Source organism: Podarcis filfolensis (assembly GCF_964270895.1).
Source record: "Podarcis filfolensis genome assembly, chromosome: 1".
Classification (NCBI taxonomy): Eukaryota; Metazoa; Chordata; class Lepidosauria; order Squamata; family Lacertidae; genus Podarcis; species Podarcis filfolensis.
This window is the reverse complement of record NC_139604.1, coordinates 79163390-79184402: the sequence shown is the minus strand read 5'-3', so window position 1 is coordinate 79184402 and position 21013 is coordinate 79163390. Positions and strand designations below refer to the sequence as shown.

Sequence of the window (21013 nt, the reverse complement as noted above, 5' to 3'; positions counted from 1 at the left end):
ACTACTTGATCTTTCTGTCAGGCAAAAACAGCTCTTCTCTTGGACTGAAATTACTTGGAATTAATTCAAAGGTTGCTGGACTCTAGCTCTCAACAGCCTCAGCCAGCATGGCCAAAAGTCAGGATTCATGAAAGTTCAGCAACATTTGTTTATAATTATAAACAGTATCTCATCCTGTAGGTTCCCAAGGTGGTAAATGCACACAATAGACCCATTAGAATTAAGTCAAACACAATTAAATCACATTAAGTTAATAATAAAAAATAATAGCAGCAGCATAAAAGATAGCCAGACCAACACACAGCCCTCTCCTCAATGCCTGTATGAATAAGGTTTTTTAGCCGTCCTTTAAAAGCCATCAATGAGGGATAGCATAGGCAAGGAGTTCCACAAACGGGCTTACCAAAAGAAGGTCCTATCCCATTCCATCACGTATCAAGGTATGCTTGCCAATATGACCACGGGACTTGCATATTACAGGATCCAACCTTGCAGGTAGGGAGATAAGTGTTTTGTCAAGTAATTGGGTCCTAAGTAATTTAGGGATTTGTATGTTAAAGTCAACATCCAGCAGGTCCATCAGAATGGAGAGGTATGGCCTCCTCACATGTTAATTGAGAAAACATGGACCTAAAGGACAAGTAGGCAAAAGGAGGAGGCTTGAATAAAAAGGCAGAGGAGCTCAAATATGGATGAATTGAAAGGGAGGGCTCTGAAGAAGCTGCATGGTGTTTAAGGTCGAGAGGACCTGTATGCAGCGGGGTTATGGGGCATGTGAGGAAATTGGAATCCTTAAAAGGCCAAGGGCAGAGTTGCTTAATGAAGTGGACCAGGTAAGGAGTGGGCTGAAAACTATAGGTGGAAATACAGTCATAAAAGGTAAAGGTAAAGGTACCCCTGCCCGTACGGGCCAGTCGTGTCCGACTCTAGGGTTGCGTGCTCATCTCGCTTAAGAGGCCGGGAGCCGGCGCCGTCCGAAGAATACTTTGAGTTAAATGTGCTTCAGGTTGAGCGCTTTCAGGTTGTGTTCAGCGATGACCCGGAAGTAGCGGAACGCATTACTTCTGGGTTTCACCGCTTGCGCATGAGCAGATGGTCAAAATGACATCACGCGCATGCACGGAAGCGGCAAATCATGAGCCATGCACTTGCAGACGTGGGTTGCATTTGCTTCTGCATGAGAACGGGGCTCCGGAACGGATCCCGTTCGTATCCAGAGGTACCACTGTATGGAGTTTTAAGAGCTTTAATGAAATCTAAGTAGCCAATTATTTGGCTGCAGGCTCCTAATATTCGAGACATAATTAAATTACAAAAGAATGCCAGCTTTTCCAAGGCTTTTCCACAGGCAGTGAACTGATTGTGTTAAAGTATTGCATTTTTTATTATGCATAGTGCTTTTTAATGTTTTGTCATAAAGTGTGGAAATATTTTTCCTTTTTTGCTGTTACACCTTGACACCATGTTTCAGCCACATTCAGATAAATTGAGCTGAGACTGACGGTTCCTTTGGAAATGAGCTGCTGTCAAGATCAGGAGGGAGCTGTTACTGTTCTTCCATTTTAATGCTTGAGCAGTATTAATGAAAATGTCTCTCTCTGGAGCTATAAAACATATTTACCTTTTTTGTGTGGAGGAGATTTACTGCTTCACATCAAATATTCTGTCATTTAAAAAATGTGTCTTAGATTTAATAGCTGCAACTCTTCAATGTTTGAGTTCTGAGTGTTAAGACTGAGAGTTTGTGTTGCTTAAAATAAATTGTTGTCATTGGATGAGCATAAGTTGATGATGAGCCCATACCCCTTATCTCTAAATGAACATTACAGTACTTGACCTTACATGAATGGAGCCTGCCAGAAACAGTCTGAATTAAGACAGATGTTTATTTTTCCAAGCTCCATTGCTACAGAGAGCTTGCAGCCCACAAAAAATAATCATATATTTCTTAAAATTATGGCACATTCATTGCTAAAGGGCAGGTTCAGAGATACTTACACTGATTGGCTGCTTATCTTATTGAGGTTAATGAATGTATTTGTGGAAAAGAGTCCTATTTAGCTTCGCTACATGTATAAAACTATTACCGTGGAGAGAATCATAACAATGTCAGTTGCAGTGGGTATTGCCAAATCACTCATTCTCTCTGTACCTTAGCACACCATATGATGTTTATCTGCGAATTAACTGCACAGTACTGCAGGAAATGGTACATATATAAAATAGAGCGTTTAACTCTTGAACATGACAAGTTTTGTTTCTTAGAATTGCGAAGGCAATGCTCTTCTTTTGCTAGATATCATAGTTAAAAAGTGACGATCAGTTAAGAGTACCTTGAATAAATTTTCAGCAGTGAGGTAGAGGAAGGTTAGTACGCAGTCTTAAACAGGTGACTAAAATAAGTATGAAACCCCACTCCCCAATCACCCTCATTTACTCAATCAAAGTCACTATCAGAATTTACTCAGAAATTACTGTGGGGCGGAATTCAACATTGTGATACGGCAGTTCTTCCACTAGGGCAATCCCCTAACAGAAAATCTCTCTTCTCCCACCACATGCTGTTCCAGGGACTCTCCCAGCCCCCAAGCCAATTTGGAGAGCAAGCCCCCAGCCCCCAGTTTGGGTGGGGGAGCAAGGGGGAAACCCTCTGCACAAGCAGAAGTCTTTGTGCAGGGATTTATTAGTTGAATCCTGCCACGTGCATTAACATTTTTGCAGGTTTCCATTCCCTTTGGGGGTGGGCCTGTTCTAAGGACATAAGAACAGCCCTGATGCCTCCGGCCAGGGACTTGTCTAGTCTAGTAATTTCCGCCATAGCCATCGAGATGCCTATGGGAAGTCCTCAAGTAGGACATGAAGGAAATAGCTCTCTCCCACTGCTGTTCCCTAGCAAGCTGGTATTCAAAAGCATGCTGCATCTGTTCCTGAAGGTAGTATGCAGTCCTTAATAATCTTATCTTTGAGGAAATTGTCTAATCCCTTTTAAAATCTGTCTGAGTTGGTGGTCATCACCACATCTTACAGTAATGAATTCCATAGTTCCAACTATTCACAGTCTGTCCTAAATCTTCTACCATTTGCTTTACTTGGATGAGCCCAGGTTCTACTATTATTTATATGACAGGAAGTATAGCTTTTTAAAGTCCACTTCCTTCATAACATGCATAACTACGCTGCCCACACACTATGTCTCACTTTCTTGTTTCCTTCCCCCTCTAAATTAAGAGTGCTCAAATAATGGTAACAGGGGGCTTGTTTCTGTCCCTTGATCATTTCAGTTGCTCTTTACAGTACCTTTCCCAACTCTAAAATATACTTTTTGTGATACAGTAACCAGAACTGTACACAGAATTCCAGGTGTGGGTGCACCATAGATTTGCACCTCAGGTTTACAATATTGACTAATGATCCCTAGCATGGAATTCACCTTTTTCACAGTTGCTGGACTCTGAATCAATGTTTTCATTGTGCTATACATCACAACCCCAAGTTCTCCTTCCTGGTCAGTCAGTGCCAGCTCAGACCCCATTACTGTGTATACATCATGCATCACTTTACATTTAACATTGATCCACATTAGCCATGTTGTTCCCTATTCCCTCAGTTTGGAGTGCCTTGCAATCCCATTTTTGATTTTGCTCCCTTAATAATTCGTCATCACTAGTAAACATGCCACTTCAGTGCTCAGCCCTAAGCCTAGATCATTTACTAAGAAGTTAAAAAGCATTGGTTCCAATCCAGATTCCTGGGGAAATACAGATTCTTACATTCATTCATCCATCCATTATAAGGGCAATCCATTTAGTCCTTCTATCTGGTTTTTAACTGATTAATATTGTAGTCTTCATAGATCATAGATCATGAAGATGCTGCAGTCTTCCTAATTTAGCTTGAAAATCCATGTTGTATAACCTAAGAGTACTAGGTGACTTTGGGTCAGTCACTCTCTCTCCTCTAACCTGCCTTACAGGAACTCCTTAAAGGAAAGACAGGTTAAGGAATAACTTCCTGATCTTCTTTTTAAGTTATGATACCAGTAACTGGATACCAGTAACCAGGAACCTACAGCACCCTAAAAGCATGTTCTCTGTCATACTGTATGATTATCCTATTGCAAATGCCACAATGCTCCCCACTCAAATATTTGTAAAATAATCATAAAATTTACAGCTTTTAAGCTGTTCAGTTTGAAAAACTTTTCAGCTGTGTTGTATTTTTATTGATTATATTGTATTTCATATGTTGTATGATGCTTTAATGGCCCTTTGGGACAAAAAGTGGCAATCAGATGAATAAATAAAAGGGAGTCAATGTCAAGGCAGTTAAATGTGTGTTCACATCACAAGATGGAAATCATAATTGGCTCTGCAAATACCTGCAAACAAGATCAGGAAGTAGCTGATTTGTCCAGCTGAGATGGGCAAATAGTCTGACCTGGTATAAAGCAGTTTTCAGTGTCCCTACTGTCAAAAACACCTGACTGATCACAATATTTTGCATCAGAAATCAGCCAAGTAAATTTCTGCAAAATCTTAATAAGGCCTCCTCCAGTGAATTTTCTTTTATTTTGTTTGTGTATTGTAATCCATTACTTTTTTGTCTGTTGATGGAAGAATATGTCAATATTTGGAGGTGTTGGTGCCAACTGTGCTTCTACCGATTCTGTGGCCAACAAACTATTTCTATGAATCACCATTGGGCAAGATGAGTCCTATGATGTTAAAATATGCATTTATGGAAATCCAAAGCATCTGTTTTACAGCCAGCATGCGTATGAACTGTATGTGAAAGTTTAAAAATAAGCATCAGCAAGGATGTTATATAGGGAAAAGTATCTACTTGATATTTGTCTGTATCTGCTACTAGAATTTTAATCACATATGGGACATAAAATTGAACCCCAAAATCTTAAATGCACTGTGTTCTCTCATCTTTTAGGTGGCAATAATTGCTGGAAATTTTGAGCTCGCTGAATATATCAAGAATCACAAGGAAACTGATATAGGTATGTAATAAATATATATATATCAGCATGTAAATTACGACTTCTAATCAATAAAGTTACTATATTCAATTATAAGCAAAGAACATACATGCATACTCATAGATGATTGTGACCAGTGGAGATACCAGATGTTTCCATTTTGTACATTTTGTAGTAACAATGGGTAAAAATATCTAATGTTAACCATACTCAGAAAAGGCCTATTAAAAAAAGTGGACTTGTCCCTTGATTTTAATTTATCTACTCTGAGTATGGCTAAAGACTTTCTTCTTTCATTGGATATCCTCCATTATCAGCTGAAATATAATCTGGGGAGATGCTGTGCCATATTCTGTCAGTTAGAGACTACTATAGAGTAGGGCATGGGTTACAGCCTTCTCTATAGATGTTACACTGAAGAATGCTGAGGACTGCTTTGCTCAGTGTTTACTAAGTGGTAGAGGGGAAATGGTCGAAACATGCTTGTTTCACCAGACCTTTGCAGTTGTGCCCTTTTCCATGTCATGGAGGTCCATGCCACACTTATAAGCATGTTTCAACCATTTCCTGCTTTTACAGGAAATGTCCAATATATTACACAGCATCATATGTACACTTATTTTCCTGTGGGGTGGGAGTTATGAGTGTATGCTTCTGGCTCTCAGGGAACATTCGCTCCCTTAAAGTCACATTAGCTGACCTTGATGCTCAAAAGGACAGAAAGGTATGTAGCTGAGGCCTTTGGGGACATCATAGATCTGCTGCTGGGCTGACAGCCATGCTTGGAGTTAGAAGGGGTAGAAGATAAATTCTAGTATTGTTGTTGTTGTTTAGTCATTTAGTCGTGTCCGACTCTTCGTGACCCCATGGACCAGAGCACGCCAGGCACTCCTGTCTTCCACTGCCTCCCGCAGTTTGGTCAAACTCATGCTGGTAGCTTCAAGAACACTGTCCAACCATCTCGTCCTCTGTCGTCCCCTTCTCCTTGTGCCCTCCATCTTTCCCAACATCAGGGTCTTTTCCAGGGAGTCTTCTCTTCTCATGAGGTGGCCAAAGTATTGGAGCCTCAGCTTCACGATCTGTCCTTCCAGTGAGCACTCAGGGCTGATTTCCTTCAGAATGGATAGGTTTGATCTTCTTGCAGTCCATGGGACTCTCAAGAGTCTCCTCCAGCACCATAATTCAAAAGCATCAATTTTTCGACAATCAGCCTTCTTTATGATCCAGCTCTCACTTCCATACATCACTACTGGGAAAACCATAGCTTCTACTATACGGACCTTTGTTGGCAAGGTGATGTCTCTGCTTTTTAAGATGCTGTCTAGGTTTGTCATTGCTTTTCTCCCAAGAAGCAGGTGTCTTTTAATTTTGTGGCTGCTGTCACCATCTGCAGTGATCATGGAACCCAAGAAAGTAAAATATAGTCTGACCGTACTTGGAATTCCATTCACTGGTGATTGCACTTCAGATACACCTCATGAACATTAGGCAGGAACCTCACTATGTACAGTAATGCCCTATCTTACGTGGGTTTTAGTTCAAAGGGTTCCATGTATACATGGAAATGAGGCAGGGGCGGGGCAAGGTCCACTTGGGGCACTGGATCTGGAAGTCAAGAGATGCCCTTGCGGGATCTCACAGGCCATTCCCATGCTAACATCACTATCAGCTCACATTGTGGATAGAGTGACGATAAAGACACAAATCTTAAATTAAACATATAAGTTAATATAAACCCTCCCATTGTCCAAATAGGTTCCCACATGAATTGATGTCTCTATACAATATATTTGAATGTAGCCAGGACAGCGAGGTCTAAAACCATTGTGTAATAGATGGTGGGTATTTATCCTTCTGGGCTTTAATACTTACACTTCACCATAAGGGCTTGCAAAGTCTACATCTGTTTTCTATTTGTTAAGCCTTATACTACAGAAATACGGTTTAAAAGGAGATGAATACAGTAGTACCTTGGGTTAAGTACTTAATTCGTTCTGGAGGTCCGTTCTTAACCTGAAACTGTTCTTAACCTGAAGCACCACTTTAGCTAATGGGGCCTCCTGCTGCCGCCACCGCGCTTCTGTTCTGTTCTTATCCTGAAGCAAAGTTCTTAACCTGAAGCGCTATTTCTGGGTTAGCGGAGTCTGTAACCTGAAGCATATGTAACCTGAAGCATATGTAACCCGAGGTACCACTGTACCTGCAAATATCGCATTTTGCCAATACAAAATTGACACGAGTAACAACTTCAGACCAAAAGGAATATATCACTGGACAAGGCCTCATCCTATATCTCAAGGAGCTTATTTTTGTGTTTGCATACATAGGGATGCACTGTTAGATTTCCATTCCTTCTTTATTTATACTTAAAAAAAAATTGTGATCCACCTTTCCACTAAATGGTACTCAAAGTGACTATCACAATACAAACAAAATATAATTGTTGGCATCCATCTGTCTCAAAAGACGGTGGAATGCACCTCTGGGAGTGAAGTGAAACCGCTGCTTTAGCAGCACCAAAGTGACTTTCCTGGGGCACAGGTTTGGGCAGTGTATATGGAGGTCCTGGGCTGCCCAGACAAGAAGACCTCCCTCTTGGCCTCGCTCATGTGGTCCAAATGAAAACAGAGCAATATGTTTGGCACCAGCTTGGCTGCAGGAGTTGCCAGAAGAAGGCATACCAGGCGCCATCCAACCATCTTAGGGACTCCACTCTGGATTTGTTTAGGGTTTACTCTTTATCCTTTTCTTCTTCTGAAGATATCCTGCAAGATACCCAGCAGAGGTTTTCCTTCTCCTAGATGGGCTACCTTCTCAGGTTGATGAGCCCCATCTGCCCCTCACTTCCCTCTACAACACATGCAGTAACTGCCTTCTTGACCATTAGACCCACTATTGGTCTCATCCGCTCAATCTGCCAGAGCCTGTCTTTGCATGCAGGGGAAGTCCCTAACTCATTGAGAACCATCAGCCACCTTTGCCTGATTTAGCTGGCCAATCAAAGCCATTTCCAGGGTATGACCACTGTCACATGCTGACAGCTTCTAGGAGCCACAGGTGTTAGGTAAGTGCAGGGTGGGGACCAAATGTGTTCTCCACCAGAGGTACTATCCCTCCTCTAACATCCCATATACCCCTAAATGATACCCCTAAATGCAATAAAACACAGAGAGAAAAAATGTGTCAGATAAAACCAATAGAAAGAACCACTTAAAACCAGTTTCAACATATATAAAATAGTTATGAGCCAAAGGTTTATCTTAATATTATTATATTTGCCTCCTGGAGAAAGTTCATTACAGACAGGACTATCTGAGCCTCCTTTGGAACCAGTCATCAAGGCCCTTTCTCAAGTTCTACCCAATGTGCTTCAGATGTTGATGGAACAGACAGAAGGACCTCTCTCTCAAGATCATAAAATCAGGCTAAGAACTTAAGGGAGAATGTGGTCTTTCAGATAACATGGCCCTGAATCATGTAGTGCGCTGTGTTTCATAACCACCACTTTGAATTGTGTCTGGAACATGTCTTCAGTATCTGCTGATAATTATCCTCAATCAGTCTTGCATCATAGTCTGTACTGAGGTTTGCTTATACAACAGTTAGGTTGTATCCCAGGACACCTCTCTCTTTCTCTCTCTCTCTCTCTCTCTCTCTCTCTCTCTCTCTCTCTCTCTCTCTCTCTGTGTGTGTGTGTGTGTGTGTTGTGTCAAAGAAAAAACACAACCCTGAATAGCAGTTCCTTATCCTAAACATTTGTGCAACTCGCAGTACCATCCTGCAACAGGGACATAACATCAAGGGGCCTGTTTGAAGGAACTTCTATCCACCCCACCTTTCTCAACAAGCTTCTCCTCTGTGACCTCTTTAGGGCCTCCTTGGGTAAAGAGGTGGGGCTAGGAGATCCTATGAGCGCCCATTCTGAGGGGCAAATTACATCTAAATAAGCCCCTTGATTGGGGTATTTCATTAGCAGTGCACTTGTTACACCCCATTTCCAGTACTTAATGGGAAAGGGATTGGACTAGAATCCCTTGCCCTATAATAAATGAATTCTTATATCATTAACACTTGTCAGTTTCATATTTGATCAAATTCTTCATTGGAACGATAAGAGGCAGGGGCAAAAAGATAAAATATTAAGACTGAAAGTCACATTTCAAGGTAATTTATTTTGTGACATGATTTGAAAGAACAAGACATCTTTATTGTTTACTGACATTCAGGGAGTGAAAGGTATCCAGTTAATCTGTCACAAATTTCTTTTACACACATTTGTATTTCAAGCATCACACTAAACACAACCTATCACCTTGCATTCTTCAAATCTTACATTCCCAGTAATAAGCTTTTATAAACATTTCTGATATATTGGAGCATTTTCTAAAATAACTGGGCACTGTCAATTGTTGTTGAGATCTGGAAAGATCTTACAGTTCAGTGTCTGTACAATACCATTTTATTTTTGTGCTGAAAACCAACATTGCATCTTTGAACACTGCAAGGCTTTAACAAACTGTCCAGCAGCTAAACCCCATTGATTGACATGTATTTGCCCTCTTCTTACTGCAATTAGTTGCAGCATTTTATTTTTATTTATCTATTTATTTTTATTGAAGACTGAAGGGAAAGTAATGGATTAAAAGCTGTGATGAATAGAAAAGTTAATCCCTGATTGTTTTCATCCAGTCTACAGCTGTCTGCAAGTAAATGAGCACAGAAGGTTTAGAAAGCATTTGCTATACAGCTTTTACTATGGCTTCTATAGGATGGAGATACAAAAAACCAGCAATAATATATATAGGAATCTTGAAGGTCTCTTTAAATACAGCTATGCACATATTAAATATGCTGCGAACTGAGAATCCTTTACTTGGATAACCTATTTTTAAATCTTTTTATTTTGTTTTGCCTTGGCTCTTTGTGGTGAGATGAATTATCAGATGGATTAAATGACATGGGTTGTTCTTCCTCAAGTGAACAAGGTTTGTTTTATCGTTTACCTTCTCCTTCAGCAGCTCTGAAGATAGAAACAAGAGGGGTTTTATTTTTAAATATGAAACACATTGAGGTGGTGGTGTGTGAGTTTTGGGTAGTTGATTAGCAGACTAACTAATACTTGGATACTGTTGCTAGGCTTCAAGTCAGAGTTCTTGTATTCCTCTATAATTATGCAGAGATGTGTATATGTGATGGTTTGTGGGTGTTTTCAAGCATATATTTTTTGTAATTTAATTTTTTCTGTGTGTGTCGATACCAAATGGCTGCTGAGCTTATTCTGTACGTTGTGTGCTTTTAGTATGGCATTTGCTTTGGAATAAAGAAAAGTATGTTGGTTTCCCAGAAATCAGGACAGTCGACATGCTGCATAAAATGAAAAATGCATTTTGTTTATATTTTGAACAAATAGGAAATGGTGTCGTTTATGCCTGTTTGCTTTTCAAGCAGTGATTCTGAAACTGGTGTGATTGAGGTCAATATTGTTGATTCCTGAGCAAGAATTTAAATTAACTGCCATCTGGTTTAATTCTACCATTTATTTTTGGCTTTTTAAAATGAACTGTTCAGCATTGAGGTTTTTTCTTTAAAAAAATCAGATTCTTGCAGACTGTTGTATATGTTTCAGTTTAAAAAGCATACAGCTTTAAGCAAACAAAAACCACAAACACTATAGGAACATTAAATAAAAAGGAATATAAATCCCTGAGACAGTGAGCAGCATGTGTGAGTGGCTCTATTTTTATCTTGCCTTGCTTAATAGAACTAAAAAGGGGAGCAAGAACAAGCATGTATTGTAGCCATGTTCATTCACCATTTCGGTTATGAGTAATCTTAACCTTTATTCATATTCTACAAAGAAATTCTCATGTAAAGTACATTTTTAAAATAATACTAACCAGAATAATAGTCCTGAAATCTTCATGGTTTTATGTTTAGTGCAAGATGTTATGAATCTAAAAAGTTGTCAGTTTTGTCATATGTGGTTCTTTAAGGATAATCTTTTCCAACTTCTATTTTGAGCTCAGGAATACCTACCCCCCCCCCAAAGTAACATCCATAGGCAAGCACCACCTCAGTATCTAAAATCAGTTCTATGTATTTCAATAGAGTACACGAATGTTTCCAGTTCAATATAATCAGTATAATTATAAATGCCATTCAATTTATTTGGCATGCCAAACATACATGTTAGGTAGCCAAGCTGCAAATTAGATATTTGTTCTTATTTTGCATAGTAACATTCAGGATTTGAGAAAGGTGCCAAAGTTCCTCTGCATTGTTCACGTCCTGTATCATTTATGCTTTGTTTATTATATTTTGATCGTTCCCTTCTTTTGAGCAGCTCAGGGTGGTGTTCATGCTCCTCCCACATTTTATCTTCCCAATAATCTTTTGAGGTAGGTTAGGCACGGTGAGAGTTATTGATCCAGTAAGGAGGGATTTTAATGTGGGTCTTTCTGGTCTGTCACCAAACCATACTGCCTATCATGTTTTACAGCAATTCATCTCTATGAATTAAGTCTTTACTTTTTTGGCACTTGAGGCAAACCACAAAATGCTCCTACTTTGGCCAGAGAAGACGGGGTGAGTGAAGATTTGTATCAGGAACAAGGGCAGGGGAATCAAATCAGTCTTACCTGGCAGTTGAAGTGGGACTCAAAAGAAAATTGCAGAAGGGAAAGGGGCCCATTCTGAATCATGCTGGGCGGGGCAGGAGGAGACCAGCAGGGCCTCCCATTTACTGAGAGGCTGCAGTAGAGGCAGCATTGGGGGAGCATCTCCGAGGAGGTAGCAGATCCAGTTTCCAAGGAGTATGCCACAAACATTGCTGCTACCATGGCAGTGGCTACAGCAGCCAGTGATGCCTTCTTTGGAGGCTTAATCTGCTTCCCCTGTGGATCCTGCCACCTGAGGTGGTTGCCTCACCTTATCTCAGGGGTGGGCTGGCCCTGAGTCTTTAGATGCAGCCATGGGCACTGCAGCTTCCACACTTGTTACCTCTGACCTTTCTCTCCCCACAGAACACTGTCAAGGGGAGGGATGGTCCATTCCTTTGGTCATGGGAGAGTCGGCAGGCTTAGGGTTATAGTCAAATGAGATGTGACATGATAACTCCATCAGGTTTAAATGTGGGCTTGTCCCACTTATTGAGTGGCATCCAGTTGAGTGGCACAGCTGAGGAAGAGCAGGTCCATAATTTTGAGATCCTCCAGAATCTTCTGTTGTCTTCTGAGGCATAGGTAGCCTCAGTCATGTGGAGAAACCTCATGATTAAATTATTGTAACATGCTTTACATGGGGCTAACTTTGAAGACTTTTCAGGAACTACAGTTGGTGGCAGAATATGACTGCCTTATTGCTGATAGGCTTAATGCAAGCTGATCATATAACACCGATCCTGGCACAGCTACGCTGGCGGCCTATACATTTCCAAGCTCATTCAGCATGCTGGTATTGACCTACAAAGCTCTGTACAGCTCATAACCACAATATCTTTTCAAGCATCTCTCCTGCTGTAAACCTACCTGGGCATTTTGGTCTTAATATGGGATTCTCCCCTGAGGAAAGTCAACAAGGGAGAGGGCATTTTCAGCTAGGGTTCCCCCATGGTGGAATGCTTTCCCTTGGGAGGCTTGCTTGGCACCATCATTAACATCATTTTTGGTGCCAGGTAAAATCTACAGTATGATAGCTTCTTAAGCACATTCAACTTGTGCAATTTCACCTATATGTATTTGAAAGCTGACTGGTTGAAATCCTTCAAGTTATATGTGGCACTGGCATGTAGAGAGAGCCTTGCTTGAGAAGCAAGGCAGAGAACTTAAAAACTCTTCACACCAGATTTTCCCAGCACAAAAAGAGCTTTTAAACTCTATCTTGCTTTCCAAGCAAGGTTCTCTTTTCTTGCTTGGCCTGGAATGCTCCTGTGAGATATTTGAGGAACTTGTGTGTTCCCATGAGATCTCGTGAGAACATTCTGGGGCTTATGGAGGCAGCACACTGGTTCCAGAAGCCCCGGGATGCCGGGGGGGGGGGGGTTGGTTCCAAAGGCTTGGGTACACATGGAACCCTTGGAAGCAAACCCTGTGTAAGATGCGGTTATACTGTATTTGATGTATTATATAAACTGTTCTCTTGTTTATTGATGAAACGTTTTCTGTGGCTTACATTTTCTTCCATTTCTGGATTTGTTTTATAGGTTTTCTAATGGTTTTATTGTAAAGCATTGTCTGGTTTTATGCAATGCCTTTGGCTTTTATTTTCTGGGTTAGTTGTGTAGAGACTTTAAAAAATATATTTAAATGACTAACAGTGCAAATAAATAATGTTATGGTCTCCCCCATTTTATCTCCTTGCAGCTCCTCTGTCCAGACACTCCTCCCAGTAAGAGTTACTGGAAGTAATGTCTTGTGCTCTATAGACCCTTTTATCTCTCTACCTTATGCAGATCATATCTCAGGATCTGCTCTTAACTTGCTGGTTTCACCAACATTTTCTAATTAGATTATCAGCAAGTCAGTCTTGTAGCTGGCTGCATTACTTTCTCAATGTAGAGCTTTGGCCAAAATTAAATAAGGATTTTCAGAAGCATTCTTTTTCTTAGTGCCTTTGTTAGATTCGGTTATTGTTACTTCTTACTATATATGTGCCTTAGATTAATGATAGAATAATACAGTGCTGAAGCGCTCTCTCTCTCTCTCTCTCTCTCTCTCTCACACACACACACACACACACACACACAAATAGTACTGGAAAGAATTGAGCAAGACGGATTTGTGGACCTCCCCCTCCATAACTTATCTCCTTACTCCTTTTGCCCTGCAAAATTTTGTAGGTGAAAACTCAGTTTTGCCCTAACAGCAATAATAATATGTGTCACAATAAAGAAAAGGCACGCAAGACAAGGAAATAACTTGTGTCTCTCTAAGAGAAACTATGAAAAAAGGTGAAACATGAGAATGTAAAGGACGAATAAAAAAGCAAGGTATTTTGGAAAGAAAAGTGTAGTAGCAATCTGAGTAACTTTTTCTCTGTTGTGGCTGTGAAATTTTTAAATGTCAGCTTGCATGGGGGGAAACTTTATTCTGTAGGATTGCAATTCATTACAAAATAGAAATATATACAGTAGAAGAAATAGGGAAGAGAGTGAACAACCAATGCAGTAAGCTAAATAGGAAATCACATGTGACTGTGATGTTTGTTCAAGGTATAAAATTATTACTTTCATAAGAAATGAGTTTTCAGTAAAGATTTATTATGTAGTCTAGGTGTGTGTTGAATTTTTAAAAGGTTTCTGCTGGGCACACAGTCCATCACTGGAAAGTGTTTAAACAAAGAAACACCCCACGAATAGGTTTTTAAAGAAATCTTTCAGTTGCAATTGAATAGCTAAGGCTTCTGGCTGCTTACTAAGAGAAAACATCAACCCCTTTTAAAAGGCCCATCAAGTCTCCCAGTGAAATTTAAGATGGCAAGAAGTAAAGGTCTGCTGTGAGGCACCAGTTATTTTTATGCTCTGTGATGGTCCACTGACTTCAGAGAGCACAGGATTAGTAACAAAGGAATTTCTGGGCTTCAGCTATTTGAGGACATTGGGGCTTTGTGCAGTTCTGAAATTTTAATTATTCCCTGCAATAATTTATTATGAAAGTGGCAGTGATAACTTCATAGGAAGTAATGAATGCCCCCCCCCAACAGACTTTTGTTTCCAAGAAAAATGGACTTTACACAAAAACAAGGTGGGGATAGATTTGCAATGAAGGGAAGGGGGATGAATCAAGAGAGACAAAAGTAGGTTAGGAAGAACAATAATATGAGCTCTATTGTCTACATTTCTTTTGGATTAACATGGGAGAGTGCTGTTGTGCTCTGGTCCTTCTTTCAAGCTTGCCATAGGCATATCGTTGGCCACTGTGAGAACAGGATGCTGGACTAGATGGGCCTTTGGCCTGATGCAGTAGAATGCTTACGTTGTTCTCATATATTTTCAGTGTACCTTTTCAGTGACTTGGTATTTTCATTGGCCCATCTTTGAATCACTACACTGACACCGGCCCTTAAAATAATAATTATTTATTATTATTTATTCAATTTATACACCGCCCTATACCCCGAGGTCTCACGGCGGTTCACAAACAAGACCACAATATATAAAATCAAACCAAAAACAATAATCCAATAAACCCCACCCCCAAAAAGAGCCATATTCTAAAAGGGTGTTGGATGGCAATAAGATCAACCAAAGGCTTGGTTAAAAAGGAGCATTTTTGCCTGGCGCCTAAAGGTGTATAATGAAGGCGCCAGACAAACTTCCCTGAGGAGAGCATTCCATAGACGGGGAGCCACAGCAGAGAAGGCCTGTTCTCATGTTGCCGCCCTCTGGACCTCTCGAGGAGGCGGCACACAAAGGAGGGCCTCGGAATGATCTCAGGGTCCGGGTAGGTTCATATGGGAAGAGGCGGTCATTGAGGTATTGTGGTCCCTTCCTTCCTTCCTTCCTTCCTTCCTTCCTTCCTTCCTTCCTTCCTTCCTCCTTTTGTCAAAAGACCACAGGGCAGGTTACAGCATAGAACACCAATGTCAACACCATAGCATTCTATCTACACAACATTAAAAAAAATGAAAGCAATTATATAAATACAGTTGTAATAATAAATGCATAATAAAATATCATAGTGGTGATATAAAATATCACATGGTGGAAGCTTTTGATGGTCATGGCTTTCTGATCCCAAACATGTAATCATCAATTTGCTGAGCACTGGCAAGAGGATGAGCGCTGAGACTGTATATAACAGTGCATTTGCTTTAAAGTGAGATATGGAATTTCAAGAACTGTACATTTCCAATACAGGCCATGGGCATTGTTTAGAGGAGATGTCAATACATGAGAAATTCTAGGCCAAGTGCAACCTAAGGCAGCAGGCAGCTGACCCACGGAACACCCGAGAACATGCATATAATCTTTTCCTGTTTCAGATGCCACAGCCTCTATGCCATCATGAATCCTGTTTTGCAAAAAAAAAGTGAATTGGGGGAATTATGCAGATGGCTATCCCCTGCATCACTTTCTACTGCAAACCAGAAGTGATTGGGAAGATGAAAATAGTTGCTAGAACAATATTCACCACCAGTGTTTCTCCATGCCTTATTGGAATAGGATTCACAAGCAAGCTGCCGGTCACAAGAAAGAAATGACAAGAAAAGAAAGCTATAGTGTGGTGGTACATAGAGCGAGGCATGTGATTCCGTTGTAATTACAGTGTTGAAAACACTTCATGTACAATGCATTATCCCATTTCAGTCCTTACAGTTAAGTTAGAACTCTTATTGAAAGGTGTTCTACAATTATTATTAATAATAACAATAACCCTTTAAGGCCAGTCAGCATTATTACCCACAAACTGCAGGTTGAGGAGCTGAGGCTCAGGAAAAAAATGTGTTTTGCCTGTGCCTACCTAGTGAGATAATGGAATAAGTGTGATTTGAACCAGAGGCTCACGGTCTTTCATGGTAAACTGCATCAACATAGAGGAGGAGAACATTGAGGCGCTGGTTTTATAAATCCTTCTCATCCCACTGTAGATGTTGGTTAGCTCAAATAGGCTCAGTTTTCCAGTGTGAACATAAAACATTCAACAAGAATTAGCCCCCTTCATGTGTTATATGCCCAAAGAGGGCTCTGCACAAAGAAGGAGAGGTGGGTGCATGCTGTTGGCACTGATCTTGCTGCCATCTCCCAAATGCTCCTGGTGTCCACATCTTGAGCTCAGACATCTGGAAAAGCAAAGCATACACACGCAGAGTTCTTCAGATGACATTGTACAATACATTCTTGCCAAAGAGTACAAGCTTGCTTGCATTTCACCCCCCTCCTCTGGGATCACCTTTGCTCAAAGGCTCCATTTTGAGATGGAAGAGTTCCGCCCTCTACCCACTGTCTTGGGAACTGCTGGAAGGACTAATGCTTAATCTTACTCCACTTCCTAGTTCAATCAAGACAAGGCTGGGAGCAGATTCACCTAACGTTGGCAAGGACATCCACTTGCACAATGGGGCTCCCCTCCCCTCCCTCACGTACAACCCGAAATTGGCTTGGGTGGGTGTGTCAGATAAGCCCCTAGAAGAGTGCACGTTTGGAGGAGACGGGGGATTGTTTTGTCTTGCAAGCTAAAATGCTTGCACGGACAGAATGTTCAACAAAGTGCAGCATTGAATTCATGGCTATATCACTTATCCATTGGCTATTGAGAGCCCTGAGTTTTTGCATGATCGCTCAGGTCGTACTGTAACACACCCACCTGGGGTGAAACATATCCCCTTGTCATGTTGAAAAAGATCACCATTGTCTCTTTTGTTCACCCTTCCAAGCACACCTCAGTCGTCTTGTGCTTGGCTTTTAAAACTAACTGATTTTAGATCCTCAAAATCAGGGTGATTTCAAGAGTAGCCCTGCTTGTAGCATCATTCCTGGCTAGCTTTTGAAATGCCTTTATTAGGCTGCCCATCTCTGCACCGCCTACTGCAGCAACCGTTGCCTGGGAAAGGCTTGCTGCAGTAGAGGAAAGCCTGTTCTTTCCACCTCCTCCTTGGAGATACCCTGATACTAAGGACACTTGCTTCCCTTCCCTTTAATGAAGGGGAGGTTTAAGTCTCCCTCTTACCAGCTTTCCAGCCTCTTATAGTTCAGCTCTCCTTCATCAGAGTGCTGTGCCTCGCTTCTTGACAGTTGAGGGTTAGTGCGACAGCCACTCTGCCCAATTTTTAGACAGTGTGGACTTTAGCTGAGTTGCTCCTTTGGAGGGTTGAGGGGAACTCTAGAGTGGCTTTTGGAGCCCCCCCTTTTCACCCACTTTATAGTGTCTGCTATGTAATTTTAATTTGGCTGATCTATTATTTTGGTCATAGCTGGCAGCAAGTGCAGGCAGGTGGCATCAGGTTGATCAAGTTGCAATGGCAGGCACCTGGCGACATCTCCCTTATTGCCAGATAGTTCAGAATGTAGAGATGACAGCCCCTTTGGTGCTACACGGCTGTGTACATGTCATACATTTAAAGAGCACCCCCCAAAGCATCCTGGGAACTGTAGTTTGTTAAACATGCTGGAAACTTTAGCTCTGTGAGGGGTAAACCATGGTCCCCAGGATTCTTGGGGGTGCTTTAAATATATGCAGTGCATGCAGTCCTAGTTTGCTGAAGGCTGTCAAGCATGGGTATGGTGATACAGCAAAGCCCCAGCTCAAGTTGGTGGGCTGGCTGTGGGGCTCAGGTCAGCCAATGGAACCAGGTGGATTTGGCCAGAAGGTTTGTGGGGTGGTGCAGTGGAAAACAATCCATCAGTCTTTGAGGGTGTGTGTTTGGGTGGGTGGGGGGTTCCTACTCGCACTTGTGCATGTTTTGCTGACTCTTGCAGATCCTGGTTTGAGCCTTGACACCCCTGGCCTCATTCCTTGCTCTCTCATCCATTGTAATCTGCTGGAAAAGACATAACGGGGGTTCCTGTTCCGTGAAAAAGGATTCCCTCAGTGTTTGCCAGGCCTTCCTGTTTCATTTGGCTTTTATTTTTATGCTCTCATTGTTTAACTTGTGCTTTATTGGATTTGTAATTATGTTTTATAATGCTGGGTAATCCACTTTGGATTGTACAATAAATAAATAAATGACTGGCACCAAAATACATTTCTGACAAACTCTGTAGAGTTACATTTAAATAGCATATTTTGGAAGAAAATGCAAGTAGCGTAAAGACAAATTTCATATTCTTGTTAGTAGTAACTTTTGTTTTCTGCTGCTCTCTCTTGGGACAGAGAACAGTCTTTTCTCCTGTAGTGAAGGAAGGGGGTCCTGTGTGAGTTGTCACTGCGCACCTCTCCAATGGCAGGAAGTCAAACTTCTGTGAGGGTGCACTTGGTGAGCAGGACCACCCCATCACCAGCTCAACTTCCTGCCAGCTCCACTGCAGGTTGCTCTTGCCGGCAGCTCTAGGCATGGCAAAAGAGAAAAAATTGGAAAACCCTCTCCCTTCCCAGGGCTGCCAGCTTGGAGAATGGATGCATGTCAGGCTGCAGTTGTGCAGGAAGATCAAGCGGTCCTTTGGGTGGTGGCTTTCCCTGGCCTTAGAGAGGGGGCACTCATTCAGGGAGCAGCTACAAGTGCTGATAACCACCACCACCAAGAGCCTCTCGGGTTGGGGAGCCCACACAGAAAATCAGTATACCCAAGGGATCTGGTCCATGGAGGAAGCCAGTCAACCCATAAATTGGTTGGATCTCAGAGTGGTCAGACTGACTCTCCTCCACTAGGAGAGACTGGTGGAGGGCAGGCGTGTGATGATCTGTTCCGACAACATTGCTACCAATATAGCACCAATGCAATGCTACTATATGCAAGGAATGCATGCTACCTTACAGGGGCCATTAGGGCCTCTTGGGACTGGGCCCCAGGGAACAGAGTGGTATATCTCACTGTGGGACTGCTGAGTTCTTTTCTCCTAACAAGTTGGTCTCTTTCCCTTCCTGTTCTGTTGTTTATTTTTGGGCTATTCAGTTATTGCTTAAGCACAAACTGAACCGGTAAGGGGGTTGCCCTGCTCACCAGGTGTACTATCTCAAAAGTTTGACTTCTGGCCAGTGGAGAGGTGGGCTGTGATAACCCACAAAAGATCCCCTTCCTACAGAGAAGGAACATACCACGTTCACATCTGTGATATATTAAAATTGTACATTATTTTGACTGGTTCTTTTATTGATCTGAAAAGGAATACGTCCATATGGCTAAAGTTTATAATTGATTGAGAGACTGGCTCTGCCTTCTGTCTTTTAAATGTTTATAATTAAAACTTAGGTTTTAAAATTCTTCATAAACGTGCAATATTACGGCATTTGTCAGTGCAAATTATTTACCAACTTTCTCTAATACTATTCTGACATCTTATTCTGTGATCATTGCTGACAGATGGTTTGGCCACACTTTTAACATAAGTAATGGCATTGTGCCACTAGCTATTAATTAACATTTGAACCTGAATACAAAGTAAAGGTAGCATGCAAATAAGTGAGTTAAAGGGAATAAGTAAGTAAGTTATAGAGAATACTGTACACTCTTAACTTGCTAGTTTGCATCTTTAGTGTATAGGAAGGATACTATTAGACTTCATTAATTCTTAAATTATCAATTTGAGGTAAAGAAAATGAATGTTTTGTCTCAAAGCAAGATAAGTACTACTTTAGCACTGTAAAGTAAAACCGCTGTGTGCTCAAATCTGCCTTCAGAACTTCCTTTATTTAACATACCGTGGTATCATCACCAAAAGACTGGCCATGATCCAGAGGGAATGAGGCGTGTACTGTGCATCTGATTTTACTCCAGAGCTTTTCATAGGAGAAATTTGGGGGCGGGAAGCGTTGGTGGAGGTCACTAGATACATGCACCAAAATCATTTCTCTTTAGAAATGTTCTCATGCCAAATCTCCAAACTTCTAATTGTTAAAACAAAAGTGTAATATAGGGATTTGGGGGGGGAGGGGGGGAAGGAATCTTTCATATTGAACAGAGTTTTACATATCACTATTTCTGTGTTATGCACAGCAGTTGCTATGGTAATGGTTCTTTGAAATATGTTGTGCAACAATAGCTTGCATTGACCACCTCCTTATATATTAAGAGGATGATTCTGCTGTTATTTGTTTCTTTCAGGGGTTTTCTCTCTCATTAAAAAGCCTTAATACTGTGCAGAATATAACCGAGGGTCCGGTGTTTACAGCCCCTTGCCCCTTGCTTAAAATTGCCAGGGGTGTATGTTTAATGCATTTTTGTTGTATCATATCCTTCCTGTTATCAAAGCTTGGAGCCAGTAAATATAACCCAAGTTATCCACCAATCAGATACTGCCTAAGCCTGCTTAGCATCACAAATGGAACTACATCTTGGTGAGCTGATATAGCAAGTGGCTGATAAAATGAAGTGGTTCCTATGTCACCTCAGCATCAAACTCACTGGTGGTTTTAGCTAACCTGTTATTCTCTT

The 21013-nt window shown here is 41.3% G+C and overlaps 1 protein-coding gene across 7 annotated transcripts in view; it reads left to right on the top strand.

The window, feature by feature from the left end:
- Nucleotides 1–21013, top strand: part of SHANK2 (SH3 and multiple ankyrin repeat domains 2) — a 338706-nt gene that overhangs the window by 85019 nt on the left and 232674 nt on the right. For all 7 annotated transcript variants that reach the window (XM_083601126.1, XM_083601124.1, XM_083601130.1 and 4 more), the window contains exon 10: nt 4942–5008. In XM_083601126.1, coding sequence (XP_083457252.1) covers nt 4942–5008 — 67 coding nt within the window. The remainder of the gene's footprint in view (nt 1–4941; nt 5009–21013) is intronic.